At 44.0% G+C, this 14614-nt stretch overlaps 1 protein-coding gene across 5 annotated transcripts in view; it reads right to left on the bottom strand.

The window, feature by feature from the left end:
• COL4A6 (collagen type IV alpha 6 chain) overlaps positions 1–14614 on the bottom strand; it is a 284904-nt gene that overhangs the window by 25966 nt on the left and 244324 nt on the right. For 4 of the 5 annotated variants that reach the window (XM_081793122.1, XM_081793126.1, XM_081793123.1 and 1 more), the window contains 10 exons: positions 13570–13614; positions 13029–13082; positions 11713–11782; positions 10643–10750; positions 9351–9491; positions 8391–8495; positions 6462–6622; positions 5781–5960; positions 5039–5222; positions 2535–2588 (listed from right to left, as the gene is read on the bottom strand). In XM_081793122.1, the coding sequence (XP_081649248.1) occupies positions 2535–2588; positions 5039–5222; positions 5781–5960; positions 6462–6622; positions 8391–8495; positions 9351–9491; positions 10643–10750; positions 11713–11782; positions 13029–13082; positions 13570–13614 (1102 nt within the window). The remainder of the gene's footprint in view (positions 1–2534; positions 2589–5038; positions 5223–5780; positions 5961–6461; positions 6623–8390; positions 8496–9350; positions 9492–10642; positions 10751–11712; positions 11783–13028; positions 13083–13569; positions 13615–14614) is intronic. The other variant, XM_081793124.1, reaches the window with a different exon arrangement.

The raw sequence follows: 14614 nt of genomic DNA, 5'->3' as shown, positions 1-14614 counted from the left end.
AATGTCACCTCCTACACCATCAATATCCAGTGGGCAGGCATCTACCTATGCATCTACCTATGCAGTAGATGTTACCTAACAAGATTTCCTAGAGGTAGCCTATGTAGGAGCAGCAGCAAATGGCAATGACCTCCTCACCCTACCCTCATATGAAGCCTCTCCCTAGGATAGGTGCTTGGGGATAGGCCTGAGTATCCATTATGGCCATGTGACTAGACTGGAGGGTTTGAAGTCAAGACCCCTCAAGTTCACATGTCTGCCCTTTTCTTGGAATGAAAACAAACTATTGGGTTCTTTTCCTAAACCATCGGGTTCTTTTGACCCACATCACTTGGGATCTACAGAAGTCTATTAATGATTACTGTGGGTGAGAGGTAGCTGTATTTCTGTACCAGACAAACACTGAAGGCCACTCTCTTGGCCATGGCAGACAAACAATGACCATTCCCTCAGCTCTTCCTTTGAAAATGTCAACTCTGGTACTCAGGGAGATGCAGTAGTCAATTTCAGTGTTCAAGACTTTGAAATTGCATGCATAGCCTTCCTCTAGCAAATTCTTCCTTGCTCATTCATAATGCAAATAAAAAGAGTCTACACAAGATCACAGAGGGGAGGTTTAATAAAATACCGATGAAAAAATTTGTGTAGGCTCCCTCAAGTGCCATTTACAAATAATTGCTATGCTAATTAAAATTAGTCTTGCCTATTCATTAAAACAATCCCCCAAGGCCTGCTTTAAGCCACAAAGCCAACAGTTCTAGTAAACTGCTATAGTTTTTGCCTGTACCTAAAATAAATCACAAATTGCCTTTCTTAAAGATATGTTTACAACCTATGATTTAGACTGCTTACTCAACCAGATGGCATACCTTCTGCACTTGCTCTATTCACAAAGAAACATGGGGAATTGAATATAGTGTATTGGTTAAGAGGTGGGGGCTCTTAACCAATACACTATAGACACCGAGCCAGACAGACCTGAGCTTGTATAATAGTTCTGCTATTAACCAGCTGTTTGGACAAGATACTTAACCTCTCTGAGCCTCAAGTATAAAACTGGAGCTACTTTTCTCATGTGGCGCTTGTGAGGATTATATGAAATAATGCTAACGGCATTCTGCACAGTGTCTGGCAACTTGGCAGTTGCTCAGCAAACAGTAGTTTTTTATTATCTTATTTAAGGAGGAGCATTCAGAAGAGCTCCTCCAAGACCAGCCCCTGGTTTCTACCTTAGTCAGGTTAGTGATGCTACTTTGTAGCCTGGGCAGCAACTTTCTGCCTTGTAGACCTCAGGTTCCCATAGCCACACTTCTACAGGTGGAGATAGCCATAGGCCTGATCTTGCCCCATTAGTGGTCACACCCATCTCCATCCTGCCAGACATTGAAATGATGGCGCTATTTTTCAGGGCTATTTCCCTACTGTGGAACTATAACCTATGGACAAGCACCTTATGATGAGATGCCTCACTGGGAGAGGACTGCCAGTCCTGTGTTCAGCTTGGGCCTCAGTCCCTTGGACTAGGCTGAAGAACTGCCTCCCTAGATGGTATCACGAAAGGGATCCCGCAGAAGATTCTCCTGCCCCAAATATTTCAATAGCCCATTGACTCCAATGTATCAAACACTGCAGTTCCATTGCTTTCAACCTTACAACAAACAGTAAAACACAAATATCTCTGCACTGGTCCAAACATGAACCATCCATCCTCACTAAATCATCAGATAAGTTTCATAAATTCTCTTTGCCTGTGACAGCCAGATTAAAAACAAACGTTTAGAGCATGGGGCCAAGGTCAGGCATCAGAAATGTTCCAGGACAGGACAAATAATGACAAAAGGGAAGATGGAAATCAAGGGCATGTTTCCCTTTTGCCTCAGACCAGGCCTGTACACCACAGCACCCTTGTGTATGTAGGTGGAGGGTCAAAATGCTGAGAAGGTAAGACCTTCAAGTCATCCTGGTATCTGGCTCTTTCACATTACATCTCTGTCTTCTACTTCTTATCTGTGAATTCAGAGCCTTCTCTTCAACAAAGCAGAAATCAGCTCTATCCATGTTCTGTTCTATAACACACAATCTAATTAGTCAGGATTTCCTCCATAAATGCCCAAATTCATCGTCAAAATAAAAAGCACCTCTGTTTATCAAGATTCTATCATTTCAGTTTACTCTGGGTCCAGTGAATAAACATCAGACATGTGTTCATCTTCCAGCTACCTCCCAAGGCAAGTTATGACCCCAGCTAAGTTCATAAAATGAAGGTGCTCAAGGCAGACATCAGCAAAGCCATCAACATGCATGGTGAAGGAAATCAGTCCCTGTCAGAGACTGCATGCCCATTTACTCCTGTATCCCCTCCCAAAAATCAGGAGTGACAGTGTCAGTGTCAGCCTTCATGCACCCCTCCCCAGCCAAAGGCTCTAGCATGGTGCTCAGGCCATCATGAGTGTTTGAGAGAAAGGTGAACAAAAAGGAAGGGACATTTTGGCAACATCAGTGTTTGAGAACCTCGAGACTGAGCCAGCTCTCACCTCCCTCTGTGTCTAAGCCTCCTTTACCAATGCTCTCCCTGCAACAACAGTCACCTAGACCAATCCAGTAAAGAAGAAAATTAAACCCAGAGAGAAGTTCCTTGAGGCCCAAGGGAAGTCTTGTCTGCAGCCTGGGTATGCCCACTAATCAAATTCCCTATCCAGATCGAATGGAGAGAGCTGGCACCCACACAGGATCAAGGACACAGATGCTGTTTCAATAATAACCAGGGTGATTGATTACTGTGACCATCTGGATCAGAGCCTCTTTGGAAACAGCCAGTTGTCTGCTCGTCCAAGGTTTGTAATGACTCACACCACTAGGTTGAAAAGCTTCTAGTGACTACATCCCTATCCATGCAGCTGCTCTAGCCTGGGCCACCACTGGTTGGAGTGAACACATTTAAAGAACAGCATCCTTTGATTTTCATGGCAACAATAATGGCCATGATGCAAATGTCAGGGGCTCCCAAGTTATGTCTTTTTAAAATTGTGTGGAAAAAAAAGATAGGTTTGAGGAGTTATATGTGGTTGCCACGGAAAGAAAAAGAAAGCTAATGCTCTTATTGGAAGTAATTTTTTGGAAAGTCTTGGTACTGCAACAAGAACATTTTCTGCATGGGGTATCTCTCAGGCTAGAGCTTACTATATCACTATATTCCTAAGAACTTTTTGTGTCTGGGGCCTAGTGAAGTTTAGGATACAAATGGTCCCTTGGGCCTCCTTCTGTTGACTCAGCCTGTTTTCAAGCAGTCAGAATGTTGATAATAGCCAGATTTGAGTGTAAGTATATAGGTAACTCAGTTTATAACTCAGTTTAAAACCCAGTTGCCTACAGAAATGGTTGGCCTAGAATAAAGACCCAATTGGCACAGGGGTAGTGGAATGACCATGAATAATATCTCCGGGAACAGAGATGGAGGCAAAGCTAGGACTTCCAAAGGTACAATGCTTTAGTTTGATAAAATTCCTCACAGCCTTCACAGGGTTTTGTAAACTGAAATACAACTTGGTTTTAAGAATCTTGAATCATCAATTTTTAACATATACCATCATCCTTGGTATGCCAACACATACAAGTAGATTTTAAAGTCAATAGACATGACAAGACCTGGTTTCTATCTTCTTTTTTGGTAATTCTTCAAGGTGACAAGGTAGAATGAGAAGAAATAGGTCTAAGAAATAGCCCCTTGGTTATTGAGAAGCCCCTTTCTTCTGTGAGTGTATATTAGTCTCTTATGGAGCATTACACTATACTAGGCAAATTGAGAAATGCTAAAAAGAATTGCCTTCTTTAGTATCCAGACACTTACAAAGCAATTGGGAAAACTAAAAGCATTAATGGAAGAAAATGTGTAATTTAAGAGGCAATGGCATATGTTGTGGAGGTCAAGAGAAGGTTTAGTGGAGAAGTAGGTGTGTACCCTGAAAGACAGATAAAATCTGACTGCACAGAAAAAAAGAGGAAGAGCATTCCAGAAAAAGGCAACCGCTTGTGGCTTTGGACTAGGGGCAAGACGTGACAATATCAGTGCTTTACAAATAGTGAATTGGCAGTAGTGTTCATAGCAGAACTGAGTGGGGAAAGTCTGGAGGTAGGAGATGAGAAACTGTTTGGAAGCTGTTTGTCATTCACTCACTCATCCATCCATCCATCCATCCACTCATCCTTCCTTCCAACTGTCCGTCCATTTATTCTGAAAAGCATGTAGGTATTTGATAAGCTTAGGTGTGAGACAATGAGAACTTAGTAGCAAGAAGAGGAGGGAAAGAATATAAGAAGCACTGCAAATGAAGAATAAGAAATGAATTTCAAGTTTTCAAACTTCAGATAACAATAAGGATGGTACTGCTAATGGAAACAGAAGTTGGGATGGAGGGCTATTCCGGCTGTATGCAAGAAGGTGAGTTATTAACATAGCATCGTCACAATCTACAAGCAGGACTGTCACTCCCTACAATTCCTGAAATGCTGATAGAAAAAGAAGATATACAAATGCGAGGGGTTTAAGGTATGAAATAAAGATTAGACTAGATACAAGTAGAGTCTCTTCTCAATCTGAGATCTCATGAATTAAGGAAAGGTTCCTCTCTGGTGATGATAGTACCATATAACTTAAGAGGACACCTATCCAATCTCTCACTCATTACTTCGATGATACTTGTAGCAAATGGCCATCCAGCATCTGCTTGAAATTTCCAGGGATTATGAGCTCACAACCTCCCAAGACAGCTGTTACATTTTCAGACTGCTGTTAGGAAGTCTTTTTTGTTTTGTTTTGTTTTTACTAAGTAGAACTGAAGTCTAGATTTCTCTGTATAAGTGTACCACAATTATGTACAATTATGATCTTTTTTCCTCATGAAAAACCTTAAAAAATTGCAAGAAGTGATTATAACCAGCCAAGACTCTTCTTATGACACATTTCATGTACCTGGGTCATATCTATACTCTACAAGGGGTCAGTTTTTCAAGTCCATGGCCATCTGATTCCATGACTCACCTGGAAGCCCAGGGAGGCCTTGCTTCCCTGGTAATCCATTTATTCCTTGATCTCCAGGAAGCCCACGAGGTCCGGGAGATCCCGGCAGTCCATTTCCTGGGGGACCAGCTGGACCACTGCGGCCCTTTTCACCAGGAAGTCCTGGTAACCCCTTCTCACCTGGGAAGCCCTGTCCACCATCACCCTAGAGAACACATAAGAAAGAATGCAATCCCAACTTAAAGATTTATCCTGACTCGTTTGACCATAGGAAAGAGGTAGCCAGTGTGACCGATGTTTGGTTTTTTGTTAAAATTCTCCGTCACTCTAGTTTATCAATCAGTTCCTCTGATTTAGTTCATTTGGTTCATGGAAATGAAGTTTGTCAATTCTTGATGATCTGATAATACAAAATATTCTGGATCAGTGGTGGGGAGGGGGCAGGAAACTGGAGCAGGGTAACAGTCCCTGGCAGGGGTTGGGTCACAGAAAGCAGCTGGATTACCTGCAAGGGAAAGCTACTGAGAAGCTAAAGCATTTTCAGTGATATGGTCAATGGGTACTAGCATTTCTCAAATAAGGCAATGACCCATTTTGAGAAAAAGATTTCCATTTTACAGAAAAGAAAAGCACAGAGCAGAGAGTGTCAGCAGAGGTGGGAGGAGATGTTCTACCCTGTCTCATGGTCTAGTGGCCATCAGGACCCCCACTAAGTCAGATGTGAGGATTTATAGAGCTTATCACTCAGGAACTATCAACTTACTGGGAGGCCTGGCAGACCTGGTAAACCTGGTACTCCATCCTTCCCTGGGGTTCCTGTTTTACCAGGGAGCCCCTGGGGGCCAGGATCACCCCGCTCCCCTGGCATCCTTGATCTTGAACTGAGACTTGGCTCCCCTTTCTCTCCTTTGTGGCCTGCAGGACCCCGAGGTCCAAATAAACCCTGCAAAAGAGACAAAAGGGAACAATCAGGAGATGTATACATTATAGGACTCTGGCACCTAGCATAGGTCTGACTTAAAGCAGAACCTTGGGCACATTTTGGCACTGTTCAGGGCACTTGATAATGTCCTCATCTGGGATTACGACTGCCCATTTATTTTCTTATCCTTTCTAAATTTTTGAAATTTTTGAGGACGGTAACACTGTCTTAATTCAATTTCATCTTCAGGGCCCAGCGCAGTGTTAGGCAAATACAAATAATTTTGTGGAAGGAAGAGAGGGATTAAGGAAGGGGGGGAAGGGAGGGAACATAGGTAGGTCAAAGCAGAAAGGGACTTCGGAGATCAGCTAGTCTGACTTTTTCATATTACAGATCAAAACCCTGAAGCTTTGTTTTATTCCCATCTGTCTTTCCTGTGTTTTAGGAACATGACTGGGGAGGAGTACGGGGCACTGGAAAGCTCCTATTGTTCCCTCAGGGCCAAAGTTTGGTGAGACTTACTGGAGTCCCTGATGGGCCCTGTGTACCCCCAGAGCCTGGATCTCCTCTGGTTCCTTTAAGGCCTGGAAGGCCAATGAGACCTTGTGACCCAGGCAGGCCTGGCTCCCCAGGTGGTCCAATGTTAGGGACACCGCCATCACAAGCACAAAACCCTGAGTCCCCTGGAGGAGAAAAAGACAACATTAAACAAAATAGACCATCTTTCTAAGAAAAAGGATGATACAATAGCAGTAATTTGTGACTTGAACAACCCCATGGAGGGAATCAGAATGTCCACAGAGAACAAACTCACATGAACTAGGTTTATGAACCAAATCTACTCTCTATCAAAGTACATCTGTACCAGTGATTTGATTTCATTAGTCTCAGGGGAGACAACCCAGTGATCAGTGAGTCTAATTAATGTACAGCCAGAGTTAAGAACCACTGCCCTATGCTAACCACTTGGATCTGGAATCTAAGCCACTCAAAAATTCTCTTCATCATAATGTCTTTTCCCTTGTGTTCTGTAAACAGAGACAAATGTCCAATAAATGTATGACAGGGATTTCGGCAAAGCACCTTTGAAGTGGTATCAAGGAATCACTAACACTATAGCTCAGCCACCTATACCTTCCATGCTTATGGTGTGGAAAATGAGAATTTAGGCCAATGTAGGTGACTCTGAACATCCTGAAGGGCCTCTTTTTACTTTCAGAAAATTGATAATCCCTGAAACTCGGAAAGAACAGTCTGTAGAATTTCTCAAGTGTGATCAATGGATCACAGTCAGTTATGTTGCCTGTTCATAAGGCAGCTTGCTGGGCCTCACCCCAATTCTAATAAAGCAGACTCTCAGGAGGCCAGAACCAAGAATCTAATTTTGAGTAATCTCCCTTAGGTGATTCTCATGTACAATGAAGCTTGAGAATCACCATCACTATTCCAGACTTAGGGAAAACCTTCTGGTCCCATGGGAATATAGAATAGGGAGCATTAGAGTTATGTCTTTTCAGGAGTGAGAATGGTATCCGGAAGTACACTAGCTCTGTAGTGAGTCACACAAAGGCAAAGGTTAACATCCTAAGTCAAAACTTGCAATTCCATCTCCTTTCTCTCCAAATAGTCCTCCTTGCATCTGAACAACAGAGATGGAACTTTTAAAAACTTCTCAACTAGCTCCTATATTTAAGTAGTGACATTTTATGATTCAGTAATAAGAAAGGGGAAGAGTAAGTTAGGACCTCTCTGCTTGAGGCTGAGAAGAGCTGTTAACTCTGCGAGAGAAGGGAAAAGATCTCAGATAACTTGAACCCCCTAGGCCATCCCCAAACCTCTCTGGAGCCCAGAGTTTCACCTCTTCCTCCACTTAGGCCTGGACTGCAACTAAAATGAATTGATTTATTTGAGCTTTAAGCATCTGCATCTCTAGAGTATGAAACAGAGGAATGACCCAAAGACAGCAAGAAGATGGACAGAGCAGTGTGGCCAAAGGCTGGGGTAATCAGTTAGCCCTTCAACATCGGGGGGTGGGGAGGGAGATGCAGTTATTTTTCTGGAGCCAGTTGGCTGTTTCAGAGTGCCAACTCTTGACCTGTTCAGAGTCCTATCCTTCAGACTGAAGGTAATGATAAGTGGCATCCAGCCTTGGCCTTGCAAGCTGATGTTGCCGCATGTACTGGTTAACAACCAGGGTTAATGGCAACAGCTTCTGCAGGTGGACACAATAGGACGAGCAGCCTGCAAGCCACTTTGTTCTATGTGACCTCAACTTCCAGCCTCAGTCTCAGAGCCCTAAACATAGCCCTTCCAACAATCTTAAAATCAAATCCCCGATCAAGATCGCAAATTGCTTTTGTTCACATTCCCAAGGCCGTTAGTTTGCTCATTCCCCGGAAAGCTTTCTGCAAGGAGTGTGGGGAACAAAGAAACCCAAGGGGACAAAATTACCTTTTATTCCTTTGAGGCCTGGGTTTCCTTTTGGACCTCGTTCTCCTCGGAGACCAGGGAACCCTGGCTCTGTGTTCTGTAGTGTTCCAGTCTCAAATGTTCGACCTTCAGGACAAAGGAAGCATGAAGGATTGGCATCTCACACGAGCCTAGACTTACATGACTCAGCACAGCAGCTCAGTCACTAAGGACTAAGTATCCTTGAGGCTAAACAACCAAAGCAGACACAGGGACCCAAAGTCTACAGCAAGTCTTATCCCTTATTGACTCTATTCATTCTACTACTGCTTACAGAAGGTCTACTATGGTCCAGGCACTGGACTAGACACTGAGGGTACAGGAATGACCCAGATAGCTTCAGTAAGCTAACAGGCCCAATGTCTACCCCAGAAAGTTTGAGGGAATGGGTGCAAGCTGCAGAAGTCATGGGGTTTAGATTACAAACAAGCATGCTGGGCATATCTCTAGCCTTTCTCTTAGAATCTAGAATTCCATACTCAGGTAGGAGATTTAGGGAAAATAAGCCTTGTAGAGGCTTTTAGCAACCATCTTGAGGATCCAGGCTTGGCTTTCCATTTCTCAGGCTCTCAGCCCACCCCACTGGAGCTTGAAGGAGCCAATATTGCTTCATCATGAGCTGCAAGACCAGAGGCCAAGGGGCTGAGAACAGTGGAGGGTGGAATGAAATGAGTACAGAAATTGGAAGGAATTAGTGTTTGGTTATTGAGATGGCCTTAGCTTGCTTTTTCCTTGATGAGCACTCTGAGTGATGTGGTTGTTTACCTGTAGAAGAAGGCTCTGACTCAGAGAGGACAAGGCCTTTGTCACTGCCCCTCTGCCAGTCATCGTGTATCCTGGCTATTTCTCCTGTGAAATGCTCTCTCCCTCAAAAATCATGAGTGTTCTGCTATCTGGGTCACACCTGAGTCTCAACACCAAAGAGAAAAATGAATGACTTACCGGGTGGGCCTGCTAGGCCTGGTAAGCCTGGCAAACCGCCTCTGCCAGGGGGGCCAGCTGCCCCAACTGTGGTGCGGCCTGGGTTTCCTTTGTCCCCCTTGAGACCTGGAACTCCTTGGTGCCCTAGGGCACCTGGGACACCTGGAAGAATAAGCCCACACAATAATGCTGCTCATGTCACCCTACTCTTCAGGAGCATTGCAATCAGTGGCATACATTGGAAACTAACTCCAAGGGAAGAATTTGGAAAAGCATTTGCCCTTCTCTTGCATCAGAGTTAGAGGGGTCATTAGGAATCATCTAGCCTAACTCCTCAGTAAGTTGAGACCCAAAGTCATGAGGAAACATGGTCAAGGGTGCAAAGCTTTTTAGTGGCAAACCTGAGAGGGAAACCTGGTCTCCAGCCTCGTACTTTGTGATTGTTCAACCTTGGTAGTGGGATCATCTGTACTTCCTCCAGTGGCTGCTTTAAAAGCACAGGTATCCTGGGGCGCCTGGGTGGCTCAGTCGGTTAAGCGTCTGACTTCGGCTCAGGTCATGATCTCACAGTCCGTGAGTTCGAGCCCCGCATTGGGCTCTGTGCTGACAGCTCAGAGCCTGGAGCCTGCTTCAGATTCTGTGTCTCCCTCTCTCTCTGACCCTCCCCCGTTCATGCTCTGTCTCTCTCTGTCTCAAAAATAAACATTAAAAAAAAATTAAAAAAATAAAAAATAAAAATAAAAGCACAGGTATCCTTACAGATGCCCATCTCCAAGGAACTTAGAAACTGATGCCTTTAAAAGCAATGTCTGAAGCTTTGTATTTGGGTCACCATGGCCTCTCAGAATCTGGCATGCCCTTTCTCTATTTACTACTATAGAATGATAGACAGGTATGCTCCTCCAATTGTTTCAAGGGGGTCATCCATAGGATCCTGGGCCATTTAGTGCCTCAGTTAAGCACAGAGTGAGGATCTGGGTACAAACTCTCCTCTGGGCTTTTGTTGGCCCTTTCTGGCAAGCATCAGCTGGGATGGCACATCCACAGAAGGGTGACAGGGTTCTAGCAGGCCAACACTGGCCCCCTCTGGTTACCACAAACCTCAGTAGAGTTGCCTGTTTAGCAATGCTACATTATTCAGGCCAAAGGAAAGCTGCTCACCCAGGTCCTATCTTCATATACATTAGCTTTGGGACAGTGGTAGGGAGCTTAGTGACTACCATTTACCTTTCCTTTGACTTTGGCTAGGTACATACCCAGACCAGAATGGATAGAGGACAGATCTGTGCAGGGGGTGGATTAGTTTGCTTCACCTGGTAAAGCTGGCAAGCCAGGGAGGCCGGAAGGGCCAGGCAGGCCCTGAATGCCTTCATCTCCTTTAAGTCCTGGGAGGCCTGGCACACCGGGGTCTCCAGGGTAACCTGGCATTGTGATGAAAGAAAAAAGCCATAAGCAAACCCAGAGAAGGCCCACTAATGCCACAAAATGTCTAAGAGGAGTTGCAAGGAGATGTCCTCATGGGGGACATGCCTTTCTTGTACTTCATAGATCTCTCAGATGCTAATGGCCTCACGTGATAATGGGCCCACTTGAGCTAAGGCTCCATTAATGTCCAGAACCAGTCTGGCCAGGGTTTACCTTCCATGGTAAGATCTGGTAAGTACTAGGAACGTTTTTCTACTACTACCAACCTGCTGTCATGCATCAAATGTCTACTATTTGTGTTACGGTGTTGAAGTCTACCATTCATATTATACACATAGGTTCCCTGGAAGTGGAACATAAGAAGCCACTGTTGATCATTAACACCTTGGCTTCAATGAATTTACTGGTTAGGGCATGGGCCAGAGAGGATGAGAGAGGAGAAATAATTTAGGACACTCAGGTAGAAGAGGTACAATAGTAGAAGCCTTTGCTCAAGCAAGGAGTAGTTAGAGATACTGGGCATATGGATGTTTGGAGAAGGCAATGGAGACAGTTGGATACTTCACCTCCTATGAAATCGTCAAACCCAAGCATGAATGGGATCATGTAGATGAGACACCAAGTGTCTCATGGTATGAGGCTGGTCAGCCTGGCTGCGGAGGATACCAATCCTTCCCTAAGCATCTTTACGAGAACAATTTTCAGCAAGTTCAGGCCCAGTCTGACCCAAATCCTAGTCTTAGTGGACCCAACACCAACATGAAGCATAGGGCTTGGCTTCTTTGCCCAAAGACATTGGAGTTCAATTTTCTAAGTACAGGACTCATGAGGGGCCCTTGAGGGTGTTGGGTTTAGCAGCAATCCAGTGGCTGACAAAGTACCCTTTTCACAATCGCAGGGAATATAGAATTTAAGTCCTGGTCCTTTCTTTTTCACTCAAATCAATGAAAAGTTGCACCTGAGATCACAGCACCATCCGTATCGATGTAAGCATCTGGGCCTGGCAAGCCAATGCCACCCTTTTCGCCCTGTAAAGATTCAATGCGTTAAATGCAAATATTTCTGTGACCTCATCACTCAAGATCTATGTGCCCTCAAAACCACTCTTCAGGAAAATTAAAGGTTTCTCCTACTGCAACCCCTGATTCCCAGGGCCAACTAGTCCATAGGTTAATTCCAGAGCTCAATAAATTTCAGATGAAGGCAACATAAGGCAGGTCAGAGGTCTTACACTCAATTGCAAACCTGTCAAAAACAAGGGATCTCAATTTTATTTTGCAACCTGACTCAAGGATAATCTGCTTCTGGACCCGAGGAACATGTCACAAGAATAGACAACATTGCTGCACCAAAGAGGTGCAAAGGAAGGAGCAGTTGCAAAATTTTCCCCACACTTAGCAGGCCTAGGACTCTGCTACCATCACTGGCCTTGTTAGTGGATGATATCAGGCAGAGGAAGTCAAAGGACTTTCCAAAAGGGTGACTCAGTCCCCAAAAGGGGGACTCGGGTATCAGAATCAGATACAATGGCATATCCAGGTATGGTGGTGGGAGCTGCCTGTCCTAGGTACAGGCATTGAGGGGATGCATGGTCTGTAGAGAATTTAATAACAATACCCTCCCCCCCAAATTTGGCAATTCTAAACCATGTCAGTAGTAGAATATTCTTCCTTGTAGAGATGGATTTGCTTTCACAGCCTCCGGCCTTTTAGTCTGCCATTGATCAAGTGGAATCTAAGGAATGCTCAATGGCTTTGTGTGTTAAAAGTAGTTCACGCACTGAAGTGCATATGAAAAGAGTAACCTTTAAAATGTTAAAAAATACTTCATCTCATCTGTAGGCATTTGTTAAGGTCCAAGAGTTTGTGTCCCCCTTCCCCCTGCCCCGCCCTCAATTCATTTTGAAAACTTAATGCCCAAGGTGATGGTATTAGGATGTGGCATCTTTGGGAAGTGATCAGGCCATAAGGGTGGAGCTAATGCCCTTAAGAGGACTAATGCCCTTATAAGAAAAGGCCAAGAAAGCTAGCTTGCCCCTTCCACCAAGTGAGGACACAGTGAGAAGTCAGTGACATGGAAGAGGACCCTCACCCAACTGTTCTGGCACCATGATCTCAGGCTTCTCAAAACTGTGAGAAATAATTTTCTGTTGTTTATAAGTCACCCAGTCTGTGATATTTTCTTATAGCAGCCAAATGGACTAAACAGCATTTATGGAAATTTTTCACTCTTCCACCTCCCCAATCCAGGATTTTCACTTTCCAACAACATTACCTTAATTCCTGGAAATCCGTTAAACCCAGGGAAACCTGAAGACCCTTTCTTGCCCTGCGACAGAAACATAGTTACAACTAAGTCAAATGTCTAAGAGCATACGGGGGACTGGTCTTTGGACGAGGCCAGGGAAAATGGCACAGGGACGTTGGCTGGCATGCCAGAGTATTCCAGGAGTCTACCTGACTCTGGAGGGTGTAAAAGGTTCCAGAAGGCAATATGGACAAGGTAGCCACCTTGCATCTTAGGAGGTATAAGGGCCACCGGCTAGAGATGAATACAAGCAGGCTGGCCTTGCTAGACCCTGATAACGTAATAAATAAGTATGACCATGGCACAGCACTGGATTGGTAACACTGGAGACTCCGCTTCTTGGGTCAAGATAAAAGAAGAAAGTGGCTGAGATTATACTAATCAAAGAGAGGTAGATACTTTGTATTATAAGCAGTGATTCCCTTTGGACTGATGGCCACATTAAGTAAAGCAAGAGGGCCTTTTAATTATGACTTTACATGTGGGCTTTTAATATTAACCAAAATACCTGACTCCCTGGGGGCCCTCGGAGTCCTTCTAAACCCATGGGACCCTGTAAAGAGAATGGAGGCACCTTAGAAAGATTAATAGCCCACCCTAGAAAAAGCCAATAGACTTACATGACAAAGCTATCCAACTGAGTTCAGGATTTAGCCTATCCTAAAATCAGGTAAGAGAATGTTCCTAGACCTGGCTTAATGACTTTTCTTCTAAGCACTAATCCATCAGGCTGAATAACCACAGAGAGCATTTTTAAAGACCTAAACAAATGGAAACAGTTTAAGTACTAGGTGGAATTTGGTAGAAGGGATGGGTGGTATTATACTTAGTGTGCATTAGTTCCAAGTCATGAGACTTTTTAAATAGATTGTGGGAGGGCCTCTTGTCTCTCACCCCAAATGCATTCTTGGTTGGTGATTATGTGTTTTTCAAGACAAGAGAGTAAAGTAGAGGAAGAAATGGTGGGATAATGGGTGAACATTGCTGAATACTCAAAATACTCTTAACAAGTTTTATGATCACACTAAAATCATAATTTTCTAAAATGTGACTTCTTTAGGGCTAAATGTTGGCCAATTGCTTACAGCCCAACATCTAAGTGACTGAAACACTTAAAATCACTGAGGCTAACAATTATTTCTTCACTTGAATTGAGCTTATTATCAGAAATTGTTGATTGCAAACATCACTATGTTCTAGAACATCCCAGGCTTGTTTCTGTCCTATAAAGACTGTACTTGGCCCTCTTTCTTCCATTCCTGCAACACCCACACTCTTGCCCACATTCCCTCAGGATAAAATGTAATTAAAACAAGACAACACTCACACCATTTTTAGCCCAGAAGATAATTATGTACGACAACAAAGAGAGTAAGTAGGCTGAGGAGCCATTCCTTATTCAAAGGAGCCACTAAGTCAAGGAAATGGGGCAAAGTGAAAAGGAGGAGATCATAGAGACAGAGGGCTAAGGAAGAGAAACAAGAGAAGCTTTGGTGGCCATCAGGTTACATAACATAAAGATGCAAACAGGACAAAAAAATATGGACTGGGTG

Source organism: Panthera onca, chromosome X (genome assembly GCF_046562875.1).
Source record: "Panthera onca isolate mPanOnc1 chromosome X, mPanOnc1 haplotype 2, whole genome shotgun sequence".
NCBI classification, from domain to species: domain Eukaryota; kingdom Metazoa; phylum Chordata; class Mammalia; order Carnivora; family Felidae; genus Panthera; species Panthera onca.
This window is presented reverse-complemented; position numbering and strand designations above follow the sequence as displayed.